Raw genomic sequence first — 24,022 nt, forward strand, 5'->3', positions numbered from 1 at the left:
AAAAATTAAAGAAATACTCTTAAACCAGGACTAAGAATGTGGGTTCTAACCAAAATCTCCAGAGCAGTGCCAGGGACAAGAGAACAGTCCCCCAGTTTGAGAACTGCTGGGAGTAAGAGGCACTGAAATCCACTAGAAATAATGTCCTGAGGCTGAGGAAATAAAAAACTTTAGCAAACTGATTTATAAAATAAAGACAAAATGAAATAACAGACTTGGCTCATCAGGCAAGTGCTTGTTTAGGTGACTAACCACCAGCTACAGAACATATCGTACAAACAGCTGGAATGTCAGCACTTCTCATTAGCAGAGTCTCTAAGGAAAATGTACCTAAGTGCTCAGAACTGGTCTCCCAGCTGTCCTACCTTTCTGTACCCAGGCACTGGACTTAAAAACACGTTATTCTGTTCTTCCAAAGTCACACTTGAATGGAGTGGATAGACCTGTAACCTAAGAAAGAAGTAAATGAAATAAAATATCCATAAAGAGTAGATATATATGAAAATGAATAACTACTCATTGAGATAATTAAAATTATTTAAGCTAGAAACAATACAATGCTTTACAAGTAAAAATACAACAGTATCATTTTAAACACACCTTTTATGAACCATGTTTGTGAGAATTTCATGCATATAGTTTATTTCACGCAGACCTAGGGAAGAAAAGAAGTGGAGGGGGAAAGAAAGATCTGTATTTATTTCTAAAAAACAACCTTTAAATTAAGATGACATCTTTTATAAATACGGCTCTACCAATTCATTTTATCTGACTTTTTTATCCTCTTCACCTAAATATATCAGAATTACAAGTGAAAAATGCATAATGACACTGACTACCAGTAACTCAAAAATATGAGAAAAACCATATTCTTTCTATGTTTTCCTTTCCACAGCAATGACTGCCTGTGAGTGCTGGCCATATGAGATGAGTAATTTTACATTCCTCTCTTCCCCCCACTGGTTTTCCAAATGTCCTACTTTGATTATGCAAAATTTTACAACCAAAAACTAATATTTAAAAAGTCTTGGTCACAGAAATGTGTTAAATTTTTTTCATAAGGTTCATATTTGTAAATAAAGCATGATTGCAGATATAATTAGTTAAGATGAGGTCACAGTGGAGAAGAATAGGCCTTTATTCCAATAGGACTGGTGTCCTCGTAAGAAGACACCCACACAGAAAATGCCATGTAACGATCAAGGCAGAGATAGAAGTATTGCAGCCACAAGCCAAGGAGGGCCAAAGACTGACAGCCAAGAAAAGCTGGGAGGAGTCAAGGAAGGATTCTACCCAGAGCCTCAGAGGGAGCAGGGCCCTGCTGACACCCTGATTTTGAACTTCTAGTCTCCAGCAGAGTGAGAGAATAAATTTCTCTTGTTCTAAGCCTTCCGGTTTATAGCACTTTGTTACAGCAGCCCTAAAAAAACTAACACAGAACCATTCCCAAAAGATCAATTAATGAAATAAATGTATTGTCAAATGAACTCACATAAACACATAACAGAAAAACAACAAACTAAACTGTAGAATATCATTTATACATATTTTATTCAGGCAATGATCAGCAGTTAGGAAGCATTTATTTCACGTCAGGTGTTCTTAAGATAGTACTGCCCTGACTCTACTTTGGTCATTTCTTCCTTGATACAATATTATGCACACAGCAATCACTGACAAGTATTTATTGGGACAAATGCAACTCCACACCACTGTCAGCTAATGCTTGTTTTCTGGAAATAAAACTAATCCGTATCAACCTAAGCAAAACATGATCAAAGTTTTAAACTCTCATGTTGCATTCCAAAGTAAAATGTTACTCTTATTCATGCTTTTTGTTCTCCACCACAATTAGCACAAATACTCATATGTTCTACATATTACCTTCCAACAACAAAAAATACATGAATTATTGTCATAAGGTTTCATCAAGCTATACCACTTGATTAAAAAATCAAAATCATCATTTTGAAAAAGTACAATTTAACAAAAATTAATCTTTAAGTATCTTAAGAGATTATTTTGTCAAATACTGAAGAAAAAGGAACTCAAGGGCTACCTTGATGATTTTCATGGTATTACAATAATGATATTATTATTAAATAAGCTTTAAATACAGATTGATGACAATCACTTCACATTTATAACCATATATATGAAATAGCAAATTTAACATAGCCAATTTCTTCTGAAGGGGGTCAGACTGCCCTCAAAAAGTTTAACTCTTCATTATCAACGTTTTTAGCAACACAAAGGTTATAGTAAGAATCAAACTGAAAAATCACATTTATTCACATTCCCAGAGTCTAAAAAGAATAAACCTGCACTACAAATACCATTTTTCACAATATGTGCTAGACACAAACTAGTCTCCATCCAGCACAGCGTCTAGACCACGAAAGAATGACACTCACCCGGCAAAAACACCAACACACTGCTCCGCTCTGACACAAATGAGGTGCCCGACCAGGTCTTGGTCCTGTTAAAATGGGAAGTGTACAAATATTAATCAAGGCTAAGTAGCCATTGTTTTTCCAGAATCCTCATATTATGGCTTCTGACCCTGAAAGGTTCTTACATCTAGGTCATCGAGTATAATTTTCCTTCTTTTACATAAGAAAACACAGAGGCCCCAGGACGTGAGACACTGTCCAAAGCCCCACAATCACCCAAGGGACCCCAAGCCTCTTGACTACTTTCTCCCATAAAAACTCACTATCCGCAAAAGTCTTCTTTGAAATTCAGTTACTGTAATCCAGAACCTCAAAATACAAAACATTTAGAAAAACTACTACAAACAAAACTTAAACTCTAAGGAATCCAAACTATTATTAGAAAGCATTTTTATAGACCAAGATCTCAAACTGTCCTCTCGCCTCCCTGCTGCTATCAACATATTTATGTTGTGTGAAGTCAGAACTTTCATTCCTCCACAAACCCTTGAGCCCCTCCCCTGTGCCAGGCCCTCCTCCGTGCAGGCAGGCACAGCAGAAAGACAGACAAGGTCCCCACTCTTTGGAGCTTACATTCTAGCTAGAGAGACAGACAAGAAACAAGGAAATCAGACCCTTCAGTTCAGCAGTAAGACCGTGACAAGAACAAACAGGACACAGAGCCATGGAGCTGCAGGTACTAGTTTACCCCTCTCACCCCCTCCTCTTTCTTTGCAGTTACTGTTCCCAGGCACAGCATGGATTGTTGTTTCTTGACTGTTCCAAGAAAAAAATAAAGGTTAGAGAGGAAATCAATGAAATAGAAAAAGAAAAACAAAAACCTAGCTCTTTGAAAAGATCAACAAATTGACAAATCTACTTAGTTTGACCAAAAGAAAAAGAGAGAGTCCATATTCTACAATCAGAAATGAAAGAGAAGACATTACTACTAGTCCTAAAAAGACACAAACTACTGAAACTGACCCAAGAAAAAACAGACAACCTGAATAGATCTATAACAAACAATGAGATTGAATTAGTAATTTTAAAACTACCCATAAAGAAAGCCCAGACCCCAATGGCTTCAAAGCTGAATTCCAAAAAACATTCAAAGAAGTAATACCAATTCTTCACAAACTCTTCTAAAAAACAGAACATTTCCCAACTCATTTTATGAGGCCAGTATTACCCTGATACCAAAACCAGACAGACCTAAGAAAACTACAGACCAATTACCTTAAGAATATGAATGTAAAAATCCTCAACAAAATACTAAGTAAACCAAATCCAGCAACATATAAAAAGAAATATACACCAAGACCAAGTGGGATTTATCCCAGGGATGCAAAGTTGATTTAACATCTAAAAAATCAATAAAGACAAAAATCACACGATTATCTCAATAGACAAAAATCATCTAACAAAATGTAACACGCTCTCATTTAAAAAACACTCAGCAGGACTTCCCTGGTGGCACAGTGGTTAAGAATCCGCCTGCCAATGCAGGGGACACGGGTTTGAGCCCTGGTCTGGGAAGATCCCACACGCCGCGAAGCAACTAAGCCCGTGTGCCACAACTACTGAGCCTGCGCTCTAGAGCCCATGAGCCACAACTACTGAAGCCTGTGCACCCAGAGCCCACGCTCCACAACAAGAAAAGCTACCACAATGAGAAGCCCGCACACTGCAACGAAGAACAGCCCCTGCTCGCCGCAACTAGAGAAAGCCCACACACAGCAACAAAGACCCAACGCAGCCAAAAATAAATAAATAAATAAACAAAGTAATTAATTAATTAAAAGAAAAGAACACTCAACAAACTAGAAATAGAAGTGAACTTTCTCAACCTGATGAAGGTCATCTACAAAAAGCCCTCAGCAAACATGATAACCTAACAGTGAAAGATGGATGTTTTCCCCCTAAGATCAGTAACAAGACAAGGGCATCCACACTTGACACTTCTTTTCAACAATGTACTGGAGGTTCTAGCCAGGGCAGTTAGGCAAGAAAAAGAAATACAAGGCATCCAGATTGTAAAGGAAGAAATAAAACTATCTTTATTCAATAGATGACATGATCTTATATACAGAAACCCTAAGGAATCCTCCTAGAACTAATAAATGAGTTCAACAAAGTTGCAGAGTATAAGATCAATAAACAAAAATCAATTGTCAGGGACCTTCAAGATGGCAGAGGAGTAAGACATGCAGATCACCTTCCTTCCACATCAAAAATACATCTACATGTGGAACAACTCCTACAGAACACCTACTGAACCCTGGCAGAAGACCTCAGACTTTCCAAAAGGCAAGAAAATCCCCACGTACCTGGGTAGGGCAAAAGAAAAAAGAAAAAACAGAGACAGAAGAATAGGGATGGGACCTGCACCTCTAGGAGGGAGCTGTGAAGGAGGAAAAGTTTCCACACACTAGGAAGACACTTCACTGGCGGAGACGGGGGGTGGCGGGGGGAAGCTTCAGAGCCACAGAGGAGAGCACAGCAACAGGGTGCAGAGGGCAAAGCGGAGAGACCCCTGCACAGAGGATCCATGCCCACCAGCACTCAGCAGCCCGAGAGGCTTGTCTGCTCACCCACCAGGGGCAGGTGGGGGCTGGGAGACGAGGCCAGGGGCGGGAACAGATGCCCTCAGGCGACCTACATGCAGAGGAGGGGCCAAAACCAAAGCTGAACCCCAGGAGCTGTGCGAACAAAGAAGAGAAAGGGAAACCTCTCCCAGCAGCCTCAGGAGTAGCAGATTAAATCCCAACAATCAACTTGATGTACCCTGCATCTTCGGAATACCGGAATAGACAACAAATCGTCCCAAAACTGAGGCAGTGGACTTGGGAGAAACCGTAGACTTGGGGTTTGCTGTCTGGGACTGATTTGTTTCTGATTTTTATGTTGATCTTAGTTTAGTTTTTAGCACTTGTTATCATTGGTGGATTTGTTTACTGGTTTGGTTGCTCTCATTTTCTTTTTCTTTTTATTATTATTATTTTTTTATTTTAATAATTTTTTAATTTCTTTTTTTCTTTCCTTTTTTCTCCCTTTTCTTCTGAGCCATGTGGCTGACAGGGTCTTGGCGCTCTGGCCTGATGTCAGGCCTGAGCCTCTGAGGTGGAAGAGCCGAGTTCAGGACACTGGACCACCAGAGACCTCCCAGCCCCAGGTAATATCAATCGGCAAAGGCTCTCCCAGAGACCTCCATCTCAATGCTAAGACCCAGCTCCACCCAACGGCCAGCAAGCTCCAGTGCTGGACACCCCATGCCAAACAACTAGCAAGACAGGAATACAACCCCACCCATTAGCAGAGAGGCTGCCTAAAATCATACTAAGTTCACAGACACCCCCAAAACACCACCAGATGCAGCCCTGCCCACCAGAAAGACAAGATCCAGCCCAACCCACCAGAACACAGGCACCAGTCCCCTCCACCAGGAAGGCTACACAAGCCACTGAACCAACCTCACCCACTGGGGGCAGACACCAAAAACAGGAACTACGAACCTGCAGCCTGAGAAAAGGAGACCCCAAACACAGTAAGTTATACAAAATGAGAAGATGGAGAACTATGCAGCAGATGAAGGAGCAAGGTAAAAACCCACCTGACCAAACAAATGAAGAGGAAATAGGCAGTCTACCTGAAAAAGAATTCAGAGTAATGACAGTAAAGATGATCCAAAATCTTGAAAACAGGATGGAGAAAATACAAGAAATATTTAACAAGGACAAAGAAGAACTAAAGAGCAAACAATGATGAACAACAAAATAAGTGAAATTAAAAATTCTCTAGAAGGAATCGATAGCAGAATAACTGAGGCAGAAGAACAGATAAGTGACCTGGAAGATAAAACAGTGGAAATAACTACCACAGAGCAGAATAAAGAAAAAAGAAGGAAAAGAATTGAGGACAGTCTCAGAGACCTCTGGGACAACATTAAACGCAACACATTCGAATTATAGGGGTCCCAGAAGAAGAAGACAAAAAGAAAGGGTCTATGAAAATATTTGAAGAGATTATAGTTGAAAACTTCCCTAACATGGGAAAGGAAATAGTCAATCAAGTCCAGGAAGCATAGAGAGTACCATACAGGATAAACCCAAAGAGAAACATGCCAAGACACATATTAATCAAACTATCAAAAATTAAATACAAAGAAAAAAATATTAAAAGCAGCAAGGGAAAAGCAACAAATAACATAGAAGGGAATCCCCATAAGGTTAACAGCTGATCCTTCAGCAGAAACTCTGCAAGCCAGAAGGGAGTGGCAGGACATATTTAGAGTGATGAAAGGAAAAAACCTACAACCGAGATTACTCTACCCAGCAAGGATCTCATTCAGATTCGATGGAGAAATTAAAACCTTTACAGACAAGCAAAAGTTAAGAGAATTCAGCACCACCAAACCAGCTTTACAACAAATGCTAAAAGAACTTCTCTAGGCAGGAAACACAAGAGAAGGAAAAGACCTACAACAACAAACCCAAAACAATTAAGAAAAATGGTAATAAGAACATACATATCGATAATAACCTTAAATGTAAACGGATTAAATGCTCCAACCAAAAGACACAGACTGGCTGAACGCATACAAAACCAAGACTCGTACATATGCTGTCTACAAGAGACCCACATCAGACCTAGGGACACATACAGACTGAAAGTGAGGGGATGGAAAAAGATATTCCATGCAAATGGAAATCAAAAGAAAGCTGGAGTAGCAATTCTCATATCAGACAAAATAGACTTTAAAATAAAGAATGTCACAAGAGACAAGGAAGGACACTACATAATGATCAAGGGATCAATCCAAGAAGAAGACATAACAATTATAAATATATATGCACCCAACATAGGAGCACCTCAGTACATAAGGCAACTGCTAACACCTATAAAAGAGGAAATCAACAGTAACACAATAATAGTGGGGGATTTTAACACCTCACTTACACCAATGGACAGATCATCCAAACGGAAAATTAATAAGGACACACAAGCTTTAAATGACACAATAGACCAGAGAGATTTAATTGATATTTATAGGACATTCCATCCAAAAACAGCAGATTACACTTTCTTCTCAAGTGCGCATGGAACATTCTCCAGGATAGATCACATCTTGGGTCGCAAATCAAGCCTCAGTAACTTTAAGAAAACTGAAATCATATCAAGCATCTTTTCTGACCACAACACTATGAGATTAAGAAATCAATTACAGGGGGAAAAAAAACGTAAAAAACACAAACACACGGAGGCTAAACAATACGTTACTAAATTACCAAGAGATCACTGAAGAAATCAAAAAATACCTAGAGACAAATGATAATGAAAACAAGACGATCCAAAACCTATGGGATGCAGCAAAAGCAGTTCTAGGAGGGAAGTTTATAGCTATACAAGCCTACCTCAAGAAACAAGAAAAATCTCAAATAAACAATCTAAACTTACACCTAAAGGAACTAGAGAAAGAAGAACAAAGAAAACCCAAAGTCAGTAGAAGGAAAGAAATCATAAAGATCAGAGCAGAAATAAATGAAAAAGAAATGAAGGAAATGATAGAAAAGATCAATAAAACTAAAAGCTGGTTCTTTGAGAAGTTAAACAAAATTGATAAACCCTTAGCCAGACTCATCAAGAAAAAAAGGGAGAGGACGCAAATCAATAAAATTAGAAATGAAAAAGGAGACGTTTACAACAGACACCGCAGAAATACAAAGTATCCTAAGAGACTACTACAAGCAACTCTATGCCAATAAAATGGACAACCTGGAAGAAATGGACAAATTCTTAGAAAGGTATAACCTTCCAAGACTGAATCAGGAAGAAACAGAAAATATGAACAGACCAATCACAAGTAATGAAATTGAAACTGTGATTAAAAATCTTCCAACAGGGCTTCCCTGGTGGCGCAGTGGTTGAGAATCTGCCTGCCAATGCAGGGGACACGGGTTCGAGCCCTGGTCTGGGAAGATCCCACATGCCGTGGAGCAACTGGGCCCATGAGCCACAGTTACTGAGCCTGCGCGTCTGGAGCCTGTGCTCCACAACAAGAGAGGCCGCGACAGTGAGAGGCCCGCGCACCACGATGAAGAGTGGCCCCCGCTTGCCACAACTAGAGAAAGCCCTTGCACAGAAACGAAGACCCAACACAGCCATAAATAAATAAATAAATAAATTTAAAAAAAAAATCTTCCCACAAACAAAAGTTCAGGACCAGATGGCTTCACAGGTGAATTCTATCAAACATTTAGAGAAGAGATAACACCCATCCTTCTCAAACTCTTCCAAAAAATTGCAGAGGAAGGAACACTCCCAAACTCATTCTATGAGGTCACCATCACCCTGATACCAAAACCAGAGAAAGATACTACAAAAACAGAAAATTACAGACCAATATCACTGATGAATATAGATGCAAAAATCCTCAACAAAACACTAGCAAACAGAATCCAACAACACATTAATAGGATCATACACCATGATCAAGTGGGATTTATCCCAGGGATGCAAGGATTCTTCAATATATGCAAATCAATCAATGTGATACACCATATTAACAAACTGAAGGAGAAAAACCATAGGATCATCTCAATACATGCAGAAAAAGCTTTTGACAAAATTCAACACCCACTTATGATAAAAACTCTCCAGAAAGTGGGCACAGAGGGAACCTACCTCAACATAATAAAGGCCATATATGACAAACCCACAGCAAACATCATTTTCAATGGTGAAAAACTGAAAGCATTTCCTCTAAGATCAGGAACAAGACAAGGATGTCCACTCTCGCCACTATTATTCAACATAGTTTTGGAAGTCCTAGCCACGGCAATCAGAGAAGGAAAAGAAATAAAAGGTATACAAATTGGAAAAGAAATAAAACTGTCACTGTTTGCAGATGACATGATACTATACATAGAGAATCCTAACGATGCCACCAGAAAACTACTAGAGCTAATCAATGAATTTGGTAAAGTTGCAGGATACAAAATTAAGGCACAGAAATCTCTTGCATTCCTATACAGTAATGACAAAAAATCTGAAAGAGAAATTAAGGAAACACTCCCATTTAACACTGCAACAAAAAGAGTAAAATACCTAGGAATAAAACTACCTAAGGAGAGAAAAGACCTGCATGCAGAAAACTACAAGACACTGTTGAAAGAAATTAAAGATGATACAAACAGATGGAGAGATATACCATGTTCTTGGATTGGAAGAGTCAACACTGTGAAAATGACTATACTACCCAAAGCAATCTACAGATTCAATGCAATCCCTATCAAATTACCACAGGCATTTTTTACAGAACTAGAACAAAAAATCTTAAAATTTGTATGGAGACACAAAAGACCCCGAATAGCCAAAGCAGTCTTGAGGGAAAAAAACAGAGCTGGAGGAATCAGAATCCCTGACTTCAGACTATACTACAAAGCTACAGTAATCAAGACAATATGGTACTGGCACAAAAAGAGAAATATGTATCAGTGGAACAGGACAGAAAGCACAGAGATAAACCCACGCACCTATGGTCAACTAATCAATGATAAAGGAGGCAAGGATATACAATGGAGAAAAGACAGTCTCTTCAATAAGTGGTGCTGGGAAAACTGGACAGCTACATGTAAAAGAATGAAATTAGAACACTCCCTAACACCATACACAAAAATAAACTCAAAATGGATTAGAGACCTAAATGTAAGACTGGGCACTATAAAACTCTTTGAGGAAAACATAGGAAGAACACTCTTTGACATAAATCACAGCAAGATCTTTTCTGATCCACCTCCTAGAGTAATGGAAATAAAAACAAAAATAAGCAAATGGGATCTAATGAAACTTCAAAGCTTTTGTAAAGCAAACTACAAAAAAGACAAAAAGACAACCCTCAGAATGGGAAAAAATATTTGCAAATGAATCAATGGACAAAGGATTAATCTCCGAAATATATAAACAGCTCATGCAGCTCAATATTAAAAAAACAAACAACCCAATCAAAAAATGGGCAGAAGACCTAAATAGACATTTCTCCAAAGAGGACATACAGATGGCCAAGGAACACATGAAAAGCAGTTCAACATCACTAATTATTAGAGAAATGCAAATCAAAACTACAATGAGGTATCACCTCACACCAGTTAGAATGGGCGTCATCAGAAAATCTACAAACAACAAATGCTGGAGAGGGTGTGGAGAAAAGGGAACCCTCTTGCACTGTTGGTGGGAATGTAAATTGATACAGTTACTATGGAGAACAGTATGGAGGTTCCTTAAAAAACTAAAAACAGAATTACCATATGACCCAGCAATCCCACTACTGGGCATATACCCAGAGAAAACCATAATTCAAAAAGACACATGCACCCCAATGTTCACTGCAGCACTATTTACAACAGTCAGGTCACGGAAGCAACCTAAATGCCCATCAACAGACGAGTGGATAAAGATGTGGTACATATATACGATGGAATATTACTCAGCCATAAAAAGGAATGAAATTGGGTCATTTGTAGAGACGTGGATGAATCTAGAGACTGTCATACAGAGTGAAGTAAGTCAGAAAGAGAAAAACAAATATCACATATTAACGCATACATGTGGAACCTAGAAAAATGGTACCGATGAACTGGTCTGCAGGGCAGAAATAGAGACACCGATGTAGAGAACAAACGTATGGACACCAAGGGGGGAAAGCATCCGGGGTGTGGGGGTGGTGTGCTGAACTGGGAGATTGGGATGGACACGTATACACTGATCTGTATGAAATGGATGACTAGTAAGAACCTGCTGCATAAAAAAATAAATTAAATGCAAAAATTCAAAAAAAAATAGATAACCAACAAGGACTTACTGTATAGCACAGGGAACTATACTCAATATTTTGTAATAACCTATAAGGGAAAAGAACCTGAAAAAGTACATATATACATACACACACACACACATACACACACACACACACACATATATAAAACTGAATCAGTATGCTGTATACCTAAAACACAACATTGTAAATAAACTGTATGTCAGTTTAAAAAAATTGGGAAAAAAACCCAAATATCAGAAGCCTATGTAACACTATGGGCCTTATATAAAGGTATTAAAGGTAAACACAAAAACAAAATTATAAACCTTCCTAACTACCAAGAAAAAATTCAAAACATAAAAAGAAAAGGAAGGACCATGCAATAAATGTGACATATTTGAGGCTGAACACATAAGTCATACATCAGTAAGCCTGGATGGCTGAAGCCAATGAGCAAAAGAAAAAGATTTTCAAGTGGCTCACAAAGCAAAACCAACTCTATGCTATATGCAAAACTCACACTTAAACCCTAAGCAATTCAGAAAATGAAAACAAATGGATGGCAAAGATTTTAGAGGCAAAGACAAACAAAAGAAAGCAAGAGTTGCAATCCTGATATATGACAAAGTAGAATTCAGACAACACAGCATTAAGCAAGGCAAAGAAGGGCACAGTATAATGCGGAAGGCCATAGTTCACAACGACACTGTGACAGTTATGAGTATCTAGCAGCAAAAGACTGGAGCAGCCCTCTTCACAAAGCAGAAACCACACATGATGAAGGGAGAAACAGAAATACACTAATAATAGGAGACTTTCACACACCAGTCTCATTCCACGACCATTCCAAGGGTCAAAAGATATATTTAGGGACTTCCCTGGCGGTCCAGTGGTTAAGACTTCGCCTTCCAATGCAGGGGGTGCTGGTTTGATCCCTGGTCGGGGAGCTAAGATCCCACATGCTTCAGGGCCAAAAAACCAAAACATAAAGCAGAAGCAATATTGTAACAAATTCAATAAAGACTTTAAAAAATGGTCCACATCAAAAAAAAAATAATAAATAAATTAAAAAAGCTAACAACATAATGGATAGTGTGCAACTTATGACCATATGTCAAACTTTTCACTCTGATAATAGAAAATTGTCATTTCAAGGGCATGCAGAATATTCATGACAACTGACCATGTGCTAGATCACAGAAAAAAAACCCACTTAAGTTCCATGAAGCAAAAATAATACAAATAATATTTTATGATAACAATTCCATCAAACTTGACATTATTAGTAAAAAGTGCTTAAAGGCCCTTTTATCAAAAAACTTTAAATTTCTCTTGGGTCAAAGGGGAAATATAAGCCAAAACTGAGACTGTCTCAAAAATAATAACAAAAACACTACACATCAGAACATATGGGATACAATCACAGAAATCACCAGATAAAAATTCATGGATTAAATACTTCTATCAATAAAATAAAAGGATGAAACTAAAATAACAATCAATTTAATAGTTAGAAAACAGTAACAAAGTAAACCAAAAAAGTGGAAGGAAGGAAATTAAGGCAAATAATAAATTAAAATAGGGTTCTTTAAAATGTTTTAAATAGGTAACTAATAAACAAATGAACCTAGGTGTAAAATAAACTGATTACCAAACAGAGAGGATTATTATTTAAAGTAATATTTGAAAACAGCTCTCTCTGATTGTATATCCAGTGGGATATATTCTAAGAACAAAAGGAACAGCAAAGCAGTTTTATACTTCACTCACAGGTTTAGTTTTAGAAGGACTATCACTATTTACTTGTTAAACTATTTTATTATTATATTATGGGGAAAAACAAAAAAGTAAATAATGCTTTAGCAACCAAAAGTTTTGGTGTTTAAGAAAAGCACTAAAAATGTAATCAAGCAGGACCCTATGGGGCCTTCCCAGGACAGAAACCACCACTCCACACACACCATGTCCTCCACCTGCCTCTTTTTTTTATTTTTATTTTTATTTTTTTTTGGCTGTGTTGGGTCTTCGTTTCTGTGCCAGGACTTTCTCTAGTTGCGGCAAGCGGGGGCCACTCTTCATCGCGGTGCGCGGGCCCCTCACTATCGCGGCCTCTCTTGTTGCGGAGCACAGGCTCCAGACGCGCAGGCTCAGTAGTTGTGGCTCACGGGCCTAGTTGCTCCGCCGCACGTGGGATCTTCCCAGACCAGGGCTCGAACCCGTGTCCCCTGCATTGGCAGGCAGATTCTCAACCACCGCGCCACCAGGGAAGCCCTGCCTCTTATTTGTAGAAAAACTTTAGCCTCCTAGGCCTTCCGAGAGTTCCAAAGAGCAAATTTAATCAGAGAAGTGAGAAAATGCAGAAACAAAGGAAAACAGTCAAGCAAGACAAAATAATAGCTTAGCCATTAAACAAAGTCAAGGACCTTTAGTTCCTGAGGATCCTCAAGGGTGAGAGGTACTATTCTGAGCCACGTCCTTTGAGCTGTTTTGCAGATACTGAAACCCCCACCAGGTGGAAGAAGTTAACTGCATGGTGACCACAAGCCTGTAGACCCCAGACCAGTTGGAACCAGAAGGCTGAGGATGCTGACTCCCGATTAGCTCTCCACCAACCAATCAGAAGAGCGTCCACGAGCTGATCGTGCCCCCACAACCCCCTCCCCCACTCTGTCTTTAAAAACCTGTCTTTAAAAGCCTTTAAAGGCTTTCAAGGAGTTCGGGCTTTTTGAGCATTAGTTGCCTGGACTCCTTGCTTGGCGCCTGCAATAAACCCTGCACTTTCCTTCACCACAACCAGTGTCAGTAGATTGGCTTTACTGCACATGGGTGAGCAGACCCGAGTTTGGTTCAGTAACAAAAATATAAAAGAAAAGCTAAGAAAAGAACAATATTAAATTTGAGTTGAAATATCATTTCATGTATGGCAGTTAAAAAATACATTACCAACAACAACAACAAAAAAAACCAATTGAAAAATGGGCAGAAATAGACATTTCCAAATAGACATTTTTCCAAAGAAGACATACAGATGGGCAACAGGCACATGAAAAAATGTTCAACATTGCTAATTATTAGAGAAATGCAAATGAAAACTACAATGAGGTACCACCTCACACCGGTCAGAATGGCCATCATTAAAAAGTCTACAAATAACAAATTCTGGAAAGGGTGTGGAGAAAAGGGAACCCTCCGACACTGTTAATGGGAATGTAAGTTGATGCAGCCACTATGGAGAACAGTATGGAGGTTCCTTCAATAACTAAAAATAGAATTACCATATCATAGAGCAATCCCACTCCTGGGCATATATATGGACAAAACTATAATTCAAAAAAATACATGCACCCCTATGTTCACAGCAGACTATTCAAATAGCCAAGACATGGAAACAACCTAAATGTCCATCGACAGATGAATGGATAAAGAAGATGTGGTACATGTATACAATGGAATAGTACTCCAGTGGAATATAACCTATAATGGAGAAGAATCTGAAAAAGAACATATATATATACACGAATCACTTTGCTGTACACCTGAAACTAACACAACACTGTAAATCAACTATACTTCAATAAAATAAATAAATAATACATTTCCAGCTACAGCCACTGAAAAGACTTAGAAGCAATGACAGACACCCCAGTAGCAATGAGCACACTTAGAATCCAAATCCTGTTTTCTAAAAACATTCCTCACTACAAGAATCAGTTCCTTGGAGAAATGATTCTTGGTCTAGTGCAGGGAAAGAACATGGTGAATGGCTTGGAACACCTTGTGCCAGAAAGCAAATAAATGCCCCAAAACTAAGGAAGTCATGTCAAATAATACAGGAGCCAACTTACCCAAGGTCCCCACTGGCCAAATTTTGGACAATTGATTGTTAAAAAAATAAAACTGATTATAATTAACTTTGACACTTTAAATAAATAAAATCCATGAGTCTCAAGAGAATGAGAAGACAAACCACAGACCAAGAGGAAACATTTGCAAAACACATACATGATAAAAAGACCTGTTATCCTAGATATATATATAATGCTCTTAGAACTCAACAATAGGAATATGAACAATCCAAGTAAAAAATGGGCAAAAGCCCTGAAAAGACAGATCACCAAATAAGGCACACAGATGTCAAATAAACCTATGAAAAGATGCTCCACAACATATGTCATCAGGGAAATGCAAATTAAAACAAGATACCATTGCATACCTATTAGAACTGTCAGAACACTGACAGCACCAAATGCTGGTGAGGATGTGGAGCAACAGGAACTCTTGTTCGTTGCTGGTGGGAACGCAAAACAGTGCAGCCACTTGGGAGCACAATTTCGCAGTTTCTTACAAAACTAAACATACTCTCACCATATGATCTAACAAATGCGCTCATTGGTATTTACTCACATGAAATGAAAACTTACATCCACACAAAAACCTGCACTTGGATGTTTATAATGGCTTTATTCACAATTGCCAAAACTTGAAAGCAACCGAGATGTCCTTCAGTAGGCGAACAGATAAACAGACTGTGGTGCATGCAGGTGATGAAATACGATTCGGCACTAAAAAGCCCTGAAAAGACATGGAGGAACTTTAACTGCTTATTCCTAAGTGAAAGAAGCCAATCTGAAAGCTGCAACATGTACGATTCCAACTCTATGACATTCTGGAAAAGGCAAAACCGTGGAGACAGTAAAAGGTCAGTGATTGCCAGAGGTTATGGAGGAGGAAGGGGTGAACAGGTCAAGCACAGATGATTTCTAGGAATCTTTAGGGTTAAGAGTGAACCCTAAACTATAGTCTCTGAATGATAATGATGTGTCAATTGTAACAAATGTGCTACTCTGGTAGGAGACTTGATAGGAGGGGAGGCTGTGCATTTGTAGGAGAGGGGGTATACAGGAACTATTTGTACTTTCTGCTCAATTTTGCCTTGAACCTAAAACTGCTCTAAAAAATAAAATCTATTTAAAAGGGAAAAAAAAATCCACGAGTCCACTGTGACATGAAAAGAGAGAGAGATAAGGAGAAAAGAGGCAGGGTAATAAAAGGAAAATTCCTCTTTATAGAACAATCTCAGAGAATAATAAGAACAAGTGATAAAATCAGAACCTCACTAATGTACCAATGACCCAGGCGAGAGCATCAGTGGATACTATTGGATGAAAGGTCGCTGGGCAGCACCCAAGCCACCACCATTCAGACTCCCTGAGTCCACTGAGGCTCAAGCAAGATCAATGAAAAGACAGCCACACCTATTCACAGCAGTCAAACCACAGGCAAATGACAAGGAATGAGGCTGAAAGTTAACCAGGCAAAGGCAGATTTACCTACAAGAACAGCTGAACCAAAAGGTAACCTCTCACCATAATAAGAGAAGCCAGAAGACTATGGGAAAATATCATAAAATATTGAAAGACAATAAAAAATGGGTGCATTTAATATATGTAAATTATAGCTCAATAAAGTTACTTAAATTAAGAAATTAGAAGAAGTAAAAAAAGGAAAGTCTAAGATGAAAGAATGATGAATAAAATGATATATATTTGAGTAAAGCTAAACACACTGACCATATTAAAAAAAACAAAAAAACTGTGGGAGCTTAAAAACAGAGCTGCATGTAAGTTGGATTTTCCAACTCATGTGTCAAGCACTACTCAAGGCCCCCGACACACGGAGATCCTGGCACATCCCTGACCCCGTCACTGGAGAAACGGTGGAGTCAGAATCCGAACACACAAAAGTGAAACGTCTGGCAGGAAATCTATTTTGAAGGCGCAGAATACAGCCACCTCACTGCAAGGTACTGTTCACCAGCAATGTAAAACAATGAATACCTTGACACTTTCTGTATGTTTACGTTACACAAATAACTAAAAGAAGAGAAATACCATGTCTGTGTGTGTCTAGGGCCTATAAGAGAACAGCTTTCCCAGCAACCGAGTGCTGGTTACTATAAGGACGTGGAATCTATATTCTGTTTGTTGTCCCAATATATAAATGGTATTTATGAGCTGTAGCAAAATGAGCACAGTAAAAGGTCTTAATATGGTATAATATTTTGAAAATTAAAGACTCTAAGTACCACTTGTAACCTAATATTGTCCTTAAGGGAAAATAAATATGTTCTAGGTTTCAAAGAGCCAGCTAAATGAAAAAACGTCTGGATTACAATGGGAAACTGCTTAGAATCGGGAATATATCTTTACAGTAAACGGAAACAAAAGCAAAGAAAGGCTTTCAACAGTTTCTCCTAATATGGTCCTTTAAGTTTTACCTTAGGACTGTGAGTGACTTGACTGACATAACTTCCTTTTTTTTTTTAAAGATTTTTATTAGCTTTTGGTTTTATCTTTCTATTTTTAAATTTATTTATTTTTGGCTGTGTTGGGTCTTCGTTGCTGCACGTGGGCTTTCTCTAGTTGCGGCGAGAGGGGGCTACTCTTCATTGCGGTGCGCGGGCTACTCTTCGTCGCGGTGCGCGGGCTTCTCATTGCGGTGGCTTCTCTTGCTGCAGAGCATGGACTCTAGGCGCCCGGGCTTCAGTAGTTGTGACACATGGGCTCAGTAGTTGTGGTTTGCAGGCTCTAGAGCGCAGGCTCAGTAGTTGTGGCGCACGGGCTTAGTTGTTCTGCGGCATGTGGGACCCTCCTGGACCAGGGCTCGAACCCATGTCCCCTGCACTGGCAGGCGGATTCCCAACCACTGCGCCACCAGGGAAGCCCTGACATGACTTCTGCGTGTCTGGAAAAACTATTCTATCTTCAGGCTGCAGTTTCTAGCTTTAAACACAGTCAGTCCTAAACTGTTCTTAGCATGATTTTAACTACTTTAAAATAGAAGTTTCCAGTAAAAAAATTTGCAAGATACTGACTTTATTTTAAAACATACACAGTGACTACTGAAACAGTATCTACAGTTACTATTATAGAAACAGTAAAAAGCTTCAAAACGAATAAAGATTTCTTAATTCTCAGATACATTCAAGTACGCACGCTGCCAAGTGGAGCATCTCTTACCTACTCTCCTTCATGTCCAAGCCATCAAACATCTGAATGAGGGAGACAGCGACTTCATAGATGTCCTTGGTTATCACTGGCTCCTCCAAGAGGTGAGGAGAAAGCTAGAAAGAGGAAGAGGAAAAGCCAAAACAGGATCACCAAGGAAACTCTGGGGTCGGATGGGTGACCCGCGAGTTTACCACCATAACAAATACCCCGAATAAACATGGCAAAACTGGTATGCAGCCAGTATCTGGTGCCTGCTAAGCATCAAGCCCTTCTCAAGGCCCAACACCCACGGCACACACGTCACGGGAGCAATGGAGGAGTCAGGGTCCACACGTACAGAAGCGAGACCTCTGGCGGGAAATCTATTCCTAAAACAAAGAAAAAGTTGCTCCAAATGCCGGTGGAGCCAGGAAGAGCTTCTGGTCAGAGCCAGTGCTCATGCCCTCGACCTCAGAGAGCCTGAGGACTGCACCAGCATCACGTGGAAAGTAGCCCTAAAAATCACAAGTACCAGGAAAAGGCAACAGCCCATCTGTATCTGCCAATTTACAGTAATAATATAACCATGTCATATTATAGCTACCAAGCTTTTTGAGGGGGTCCCTAGACTACTTTTAATTGTGCATTAAAACAAAGCCACATGGAGCCCCGTTCCTTTAAACTTGCCCTTCAGGTGCTTCTCTGGAACACTGGGGTTCAACCACATCCACAGACCCCCTAGTGAGGTTAGAATTACCCGTCTGAGCTGAGAGCGTTCACAGGACCAAGGCCATCACTGTGTATCTCTCCAGAATATTCAGCATTACGTTATGTCACTGTTGCCAAAGAATCTATTTTATAGCCATACTGAGTTTTTTCACCAAGAATAAGACAGCTTTTTTGTTTATTTAATAATTTTACTTACCAAGTACTGTATGAAAGACACAACATTTGATTTTGTGAAGAACAGATCAGAAGACTTCAGGAGAAACTCCTTTTCCAATTTTTACTTAGAGTAAATTAAGTCAGCTAGTATTCAAAATAATCCATGTTTCATTAAAATTACAATTCTACTAATATAAGTATGACAAATTGACTTTTATTTGATCAATAATTTTGAATAAGCATTCTTGACGTTCAACCTTTAAATAATTTTCTACTTTACCCAAACAATAACCACTATTTACCATAACACAACCAGACAAAAAAGAAATAGAAGAAAAGGTATACTTTTCACAAACTCCAACAGTAGACCCAAACCCCTCTAGAATTGTTTTCCTACAAGCAAGCTGCGGGGAAAGCATGACATCAGTTCACAAGTGATTTCACTGAGTTCTAGAATACAAGCCCAGAGAATATTTTTTGAACACACTGCTAAGATACCAAACATAGCCCTGCTTTCTCCAAGCCAGCCTTGACACAGGTGACAAAGGACATACACCAGTCACAGCCCACCCATCCACTTGTTGAACCCATCCCCTTCTGTTAGCGGAGAGGAAACCAGGAGGAGACACAACAGACAAGCGTCCGCATTCCCGGAGGGCACAGTGTGGCCAGGCAGCGGAGGGAAGTGCACTGCAGAGGGCGTGCTCAGTCGGGAGCAAGACCGTGGAGGGAAGCGCGGCGATCCACACAGGCGGGGCCAGGGTGGCTCCAGTCAGCCCGCCCACCGGTGCCCAGTGTTCAGCGACCACGATGTTTCTGTTCCAAGCTGAGGCCCCGGAGCCCCGCCTGTCTGCCTCCATCCCAACCATCCTCCCAAATCCCCTTCAAGTGGATTACAGCAAAACCAAGCAGAGTTCTAGAACCGTGATGCTCTAGGGTGGTGGAGCGGGCTCCAAAAAGAGCCCACGGGGAGGCCTGGGGAGTGGGCCATGCTCCGCTGCTGGACCAGGCTGCAGATCACGGGTGGCCACAGTTTATCCCAGTGCGCGATTACATTTTATGTCCTTTCCTACGGGCCGGTTCTGTGAGGGTTTTTTGGCAATTAAAAAAAAAGTTGAAAATGAAGCATGAAAAGGGCTCTTCAAAGGACACTGAAAGTAACAGCCAGAGTTGGTAACAGAAAAACCAGGAGGGCATCATGGGACCCAAGGGAAGGGTGAGTTTCAAGAAAATCAAAGTGGCCAACAGTGTCAAATATTAGAGAGCTCAGGGGGTGTAGGGCCGAGTGCTCTGGACTTCACAAGGCGGTTACTAGTGATACTGGGGGGTGCAGGCTTGGCTGAGAGATGGCAGTGAGTGGGGGGCGGGGGGTAGAGAAGTGGGCACTGGGAGTTCAAAGTCTGGCAAAAGCTATGAGAAACAGGGCACCTAACGTGGGTGTCTTTTAAGATGAAAGAGACTCAGCGCTGTTTAAATGTGGAAAAGATGCTAGGAAAGACACGGAGAGGAGGGCAGTGAATCAGACGAGGCCTCTAAGGAGGTGGGAAGGGATGAGACAACCACAGGGTGGAGAGGCCACTGCTCTGGAGGAGGAGGACCTTCTCCCTCACAACACGAGACAGCGTGCTGAGTAATCACATGACAGCACGACTAATCACGGTAATAAAACTGTGATTTTAACAAAGGCCCTCTGACTCCAAAAATTATAATAGAATCTACATAAAGCACCTTTTCTGTAAGGCTTAAAATTAATACGGAGTTAAATCTTGAGTATCGGTTCATTGAAACCCTAAGTGACAGCGATCAGTACAGCGCTGGGGCCAGGTGTCCTCTAGCAGGTGAACACGATGCACCCATCCGCCGCCAGGGCCCACACGGGCTCGGGGCACGTGCCCAGGCCAGACCCCACGCCTCAGCACATCCACAAGGAATCCAACACAAAACACATATCAACAGAAGTCAATCAGACATTGGCCAGGTGAAAAGACTAGTAAAGCATTATTACCCTCATGTTCCAAAATGGGTCAGACAAGGCACAATGTTTAAATGTTACAAATACGGGCCCTCTCCCCTCCACCTTGAATACGGGCTGCACTTAGAGAGACTTGTTTCCAACCACGGAGTCCAATAAGAAAAGGAAAGAATGTCTCTCCTTACCCTGTTCATAACCTTAGGGGGGGTGACAGACAATAAACAAACAAACTAACCTAATATATATATACATATACATGGAAAAAGAAAAGGAGGGCAGAGTCACATTACAAGGGAGCAGCCTGGTAACCACCACCGGGGCCAGGAGATCCGGGCCGCGTCACCAGCGATGAGCCGCGCTGCTGGTCACGACGGGACGGAACAACACTTCACTGCGGTGCTCTTCCTCCCCCAGACTCACAGCCCCGGTCTACTCATGAGAAAAACATCAGAAGAATTCCAGTAGTGGGGCACCCTACAAAATACCTGGCCGGTTCTCCTAAAAATCGCCAGGGTCATCAAAAATAAGAGAAGTCTGAGAAACTGTCACAGCCCAGGGGAACCTAAGGAGACATGACAGCTAAACACAATGTGGGATCCTAGAGCAGAAAAAGAACATTAGGGAAAACCAGTGAAATCCAAACAAACTCAAGTTCAGCTAATAGGAATGTACCAGTGTTAGTTTCTTAGTTCTGACAGGTTTGGGGTTTTTTCTGAAGTGCTACAAAGTGAATGTTAACTGTAGACTCTAGGTGATGGACACATGGGTGTTCACTACAAAATTTCTTTCAACTTTTCTGTTTTGAAATACTGTCATTTTAAAAGCTGGGAGAGGACTTCCCTGGTGGCGCAGTGGTTAAGAACCCGCCTGCCAACGAAGGGGAAGCGGGTTTTGAGTCCTGGTCTGGGAAGATCCCACATGCCACGGGGCAACTAAGCCCGTGCACCACGACTACTGAACCTGCGCTCTAGAGCCCGTGAGCCACAACTACTGAGCCTGCGTGCCACAACTACCGAAGCCCACGCGCCTAGAGCCCGTGCTCTGCAACAAGAGAAGCCACTGCAGTGAAAGGCCCACACACTGCAACGGAGAGTAGCCCCGCTCGCCGCAACTAAAGCCCACGCGCAGCAACAAAGACCCAATGCAGCCAAAAATAAATAAACTAGTTAATTAATTTTTTTAAAAAATTAAAAGCTGGGAGAAAAAAAAGAAGTGCTACATTCTAATGGCCATCACTGGCCTCCCTCTGACATAATTAGATTTGACAAAATATATCTTCTAATGAGGTGAACCCTAGTCGGCCAACTCATTGTAGTAGAGACTGTTTACTTTAACATTATAGATTTCTTTTTTTTTTTGGCGAGCTGCGCAGCATGCGGGATCTTAGTTCCCCAACCAGGGATCAAACCCATGTCCCCTACATTGGGAGCCCAGAGTCTTAACCACTGGACCACCAGGGAAGTCCCTACAGATGTTTTTAATAAAAGTCAAACTCTTATACAGAGCAATCTGGCAACGTCCTTCAAAATTCCAAATGCACACATCCTCTGACCCACTTCCAGGAAGGCACAACCTACACAGGGGTCCTCGAAAGAGGTGTTTTACTCCCTTTCCAAGGATGTCCAGAAACATTTTTGGTTGTCACAGGGGGGTGGGGATGGGAAGGAGCCCTACTTGCACCTGGTGGGTCAAGGCCAGCAGAGCTATTAAATATCAAGCATCCTACAATGCACAGGACAGCCCCCACCATACAGAATTACCTGGCCCAAAATATCAATTGTTCTGAGGCTAAGAAACCCTGGCCTACAAGATACACCTTCACATGCACAAAGATGTTCTCTTTAGCATTGTTTTTAATAAGAAAAGATAAGAAACACTGGAGATTAGTTAAATAAAGAATAATCTTTACTACATGCACCCCAACGTTCATAGCAGCACTGTTCACAATAGCCAAGACATGGAAGCAACCTAAATGCCCATCGACAGATGAATGGATAAAGATACGGTACATATATACAATGGAATAATACTCAGCCATAGAAAAGAATGAAATAATGCCATTTGCAGCAACATGGATGGACCTAGAGATTATCATACTAAGTGAAGTAAGTCAGAGAGAGAAAGACAAATACCATACGATATCTCTTACATGTGTAATCTAAAATATGATACAAATGAACTTATTTGCAAAAAGACTCAGAGACATAGAAAACAAACTTCTGGTTACCAAAGGGGAAAAGGGGTGGGGGAGAGAGAAATTAGGAGTTTGGGATTAGCAGATACCAACTACTACATATAAAATACATAAACAGTTAAGGTCTTACTGTATAGCACAGGGAACTACATTCAATACCCTGTAATAAACCATAATGGAAAAGAATATGAAAAAGAATATATACGCACACACAATATATATATAACCAAATCACTTTGCTGTACACCAGAAACTAACACAACATTGTAAATCAACCATACTTCAATTTAAAAAAAAGAATAATCTTTATACTTATATTCACATAAAAGAATGTTACGTAGCCCTAAAAAGGGAATGAAGAAACTATATGACATGTAAAAAATGTGAAAAGGTAAGTGAAAAAAAAACAAGATGCACATAGAATAGAATGCTATCACTCTGTAAAAAAGAGAAACAATACATCAATATTTGCTTGTAAATATGGAAAGATCCAAAGAAATTAATGACAATAATTTAGTGGGGGAACTGGGCAGACAGAGGACAGGAGTAGGAAGGAGATATTTTATACCTGCATATACTCTTCGATCTTCAAATCCTATAAATGTATTACCCACGTGAAAACAACTGTAAATCAACTGCAACTTTTCATAAGAATATATTATCACACACTGTTCCCACAATGCAATCCTCCTTCAGTTTAGAGCAATACAACTTACATTAGAAAATTTAATTTAACAG

The 24,022-nt window shown here is 40.2% G+C and overlaps 2 protein-coding genes across 4 annotated transcripts in view; one reads left to right on the forward strand and one right to left on the reverse strand.

Moving 5' to 3' along the window:
• The window catches only part of LOC309655671 (uncharacterized protein), a gene marked incomplete at its 3' end in the record, with an annotated part of 193,088 nt that overhangs the window by 107,276 nt on the left and 61,790 nt on the right, over positions 1 to 24,022 (forward strand). The gene's annotated exons all lie outside the window — the stretch shown is intronic.
• Positions 1 to 24,022, reverse strand: part of TDRD9 (tudor domain containing 9) — a gene marked incomplete at its 5' end in the record, with an annotated part of 109,856 nt that overhangs the window by 48,012 nt on the left and 37,822 nt on the right. The window contains 4 exons of the mRNA XM_082450977.1: positions 366 to 450; positions 601 to 655; positions 2,415 to 2,479; positions 18,264 to 18,367. Of these exons, the coding sequence (XP_082307103.1) occupies positions 366 to 450; positions 601 to 655; positions 2,415 to 2,479; positions 18,264 to 18,367 (309 nt within the window). The remainder of the gene's footprint in view (positions 1 to 365; positions 451 to 600; positions 656 to 2,414; positions 2,480 to 18,263; positions 18,368 to 24,022) is intronic.

The sequence above is a fragment of the Balaenoptera physalus genome, assembly GCF_965194825.1.
Source record: "Balaenoptera physalus genome assembly, chromosome: 2".
Lineage (NCBI taxonomy): Eukaryota > Metazoa > Chordata > Mammalia > Artiodactyla > Balaenopteridae > Balaenoptera > Balaenoptera physalus.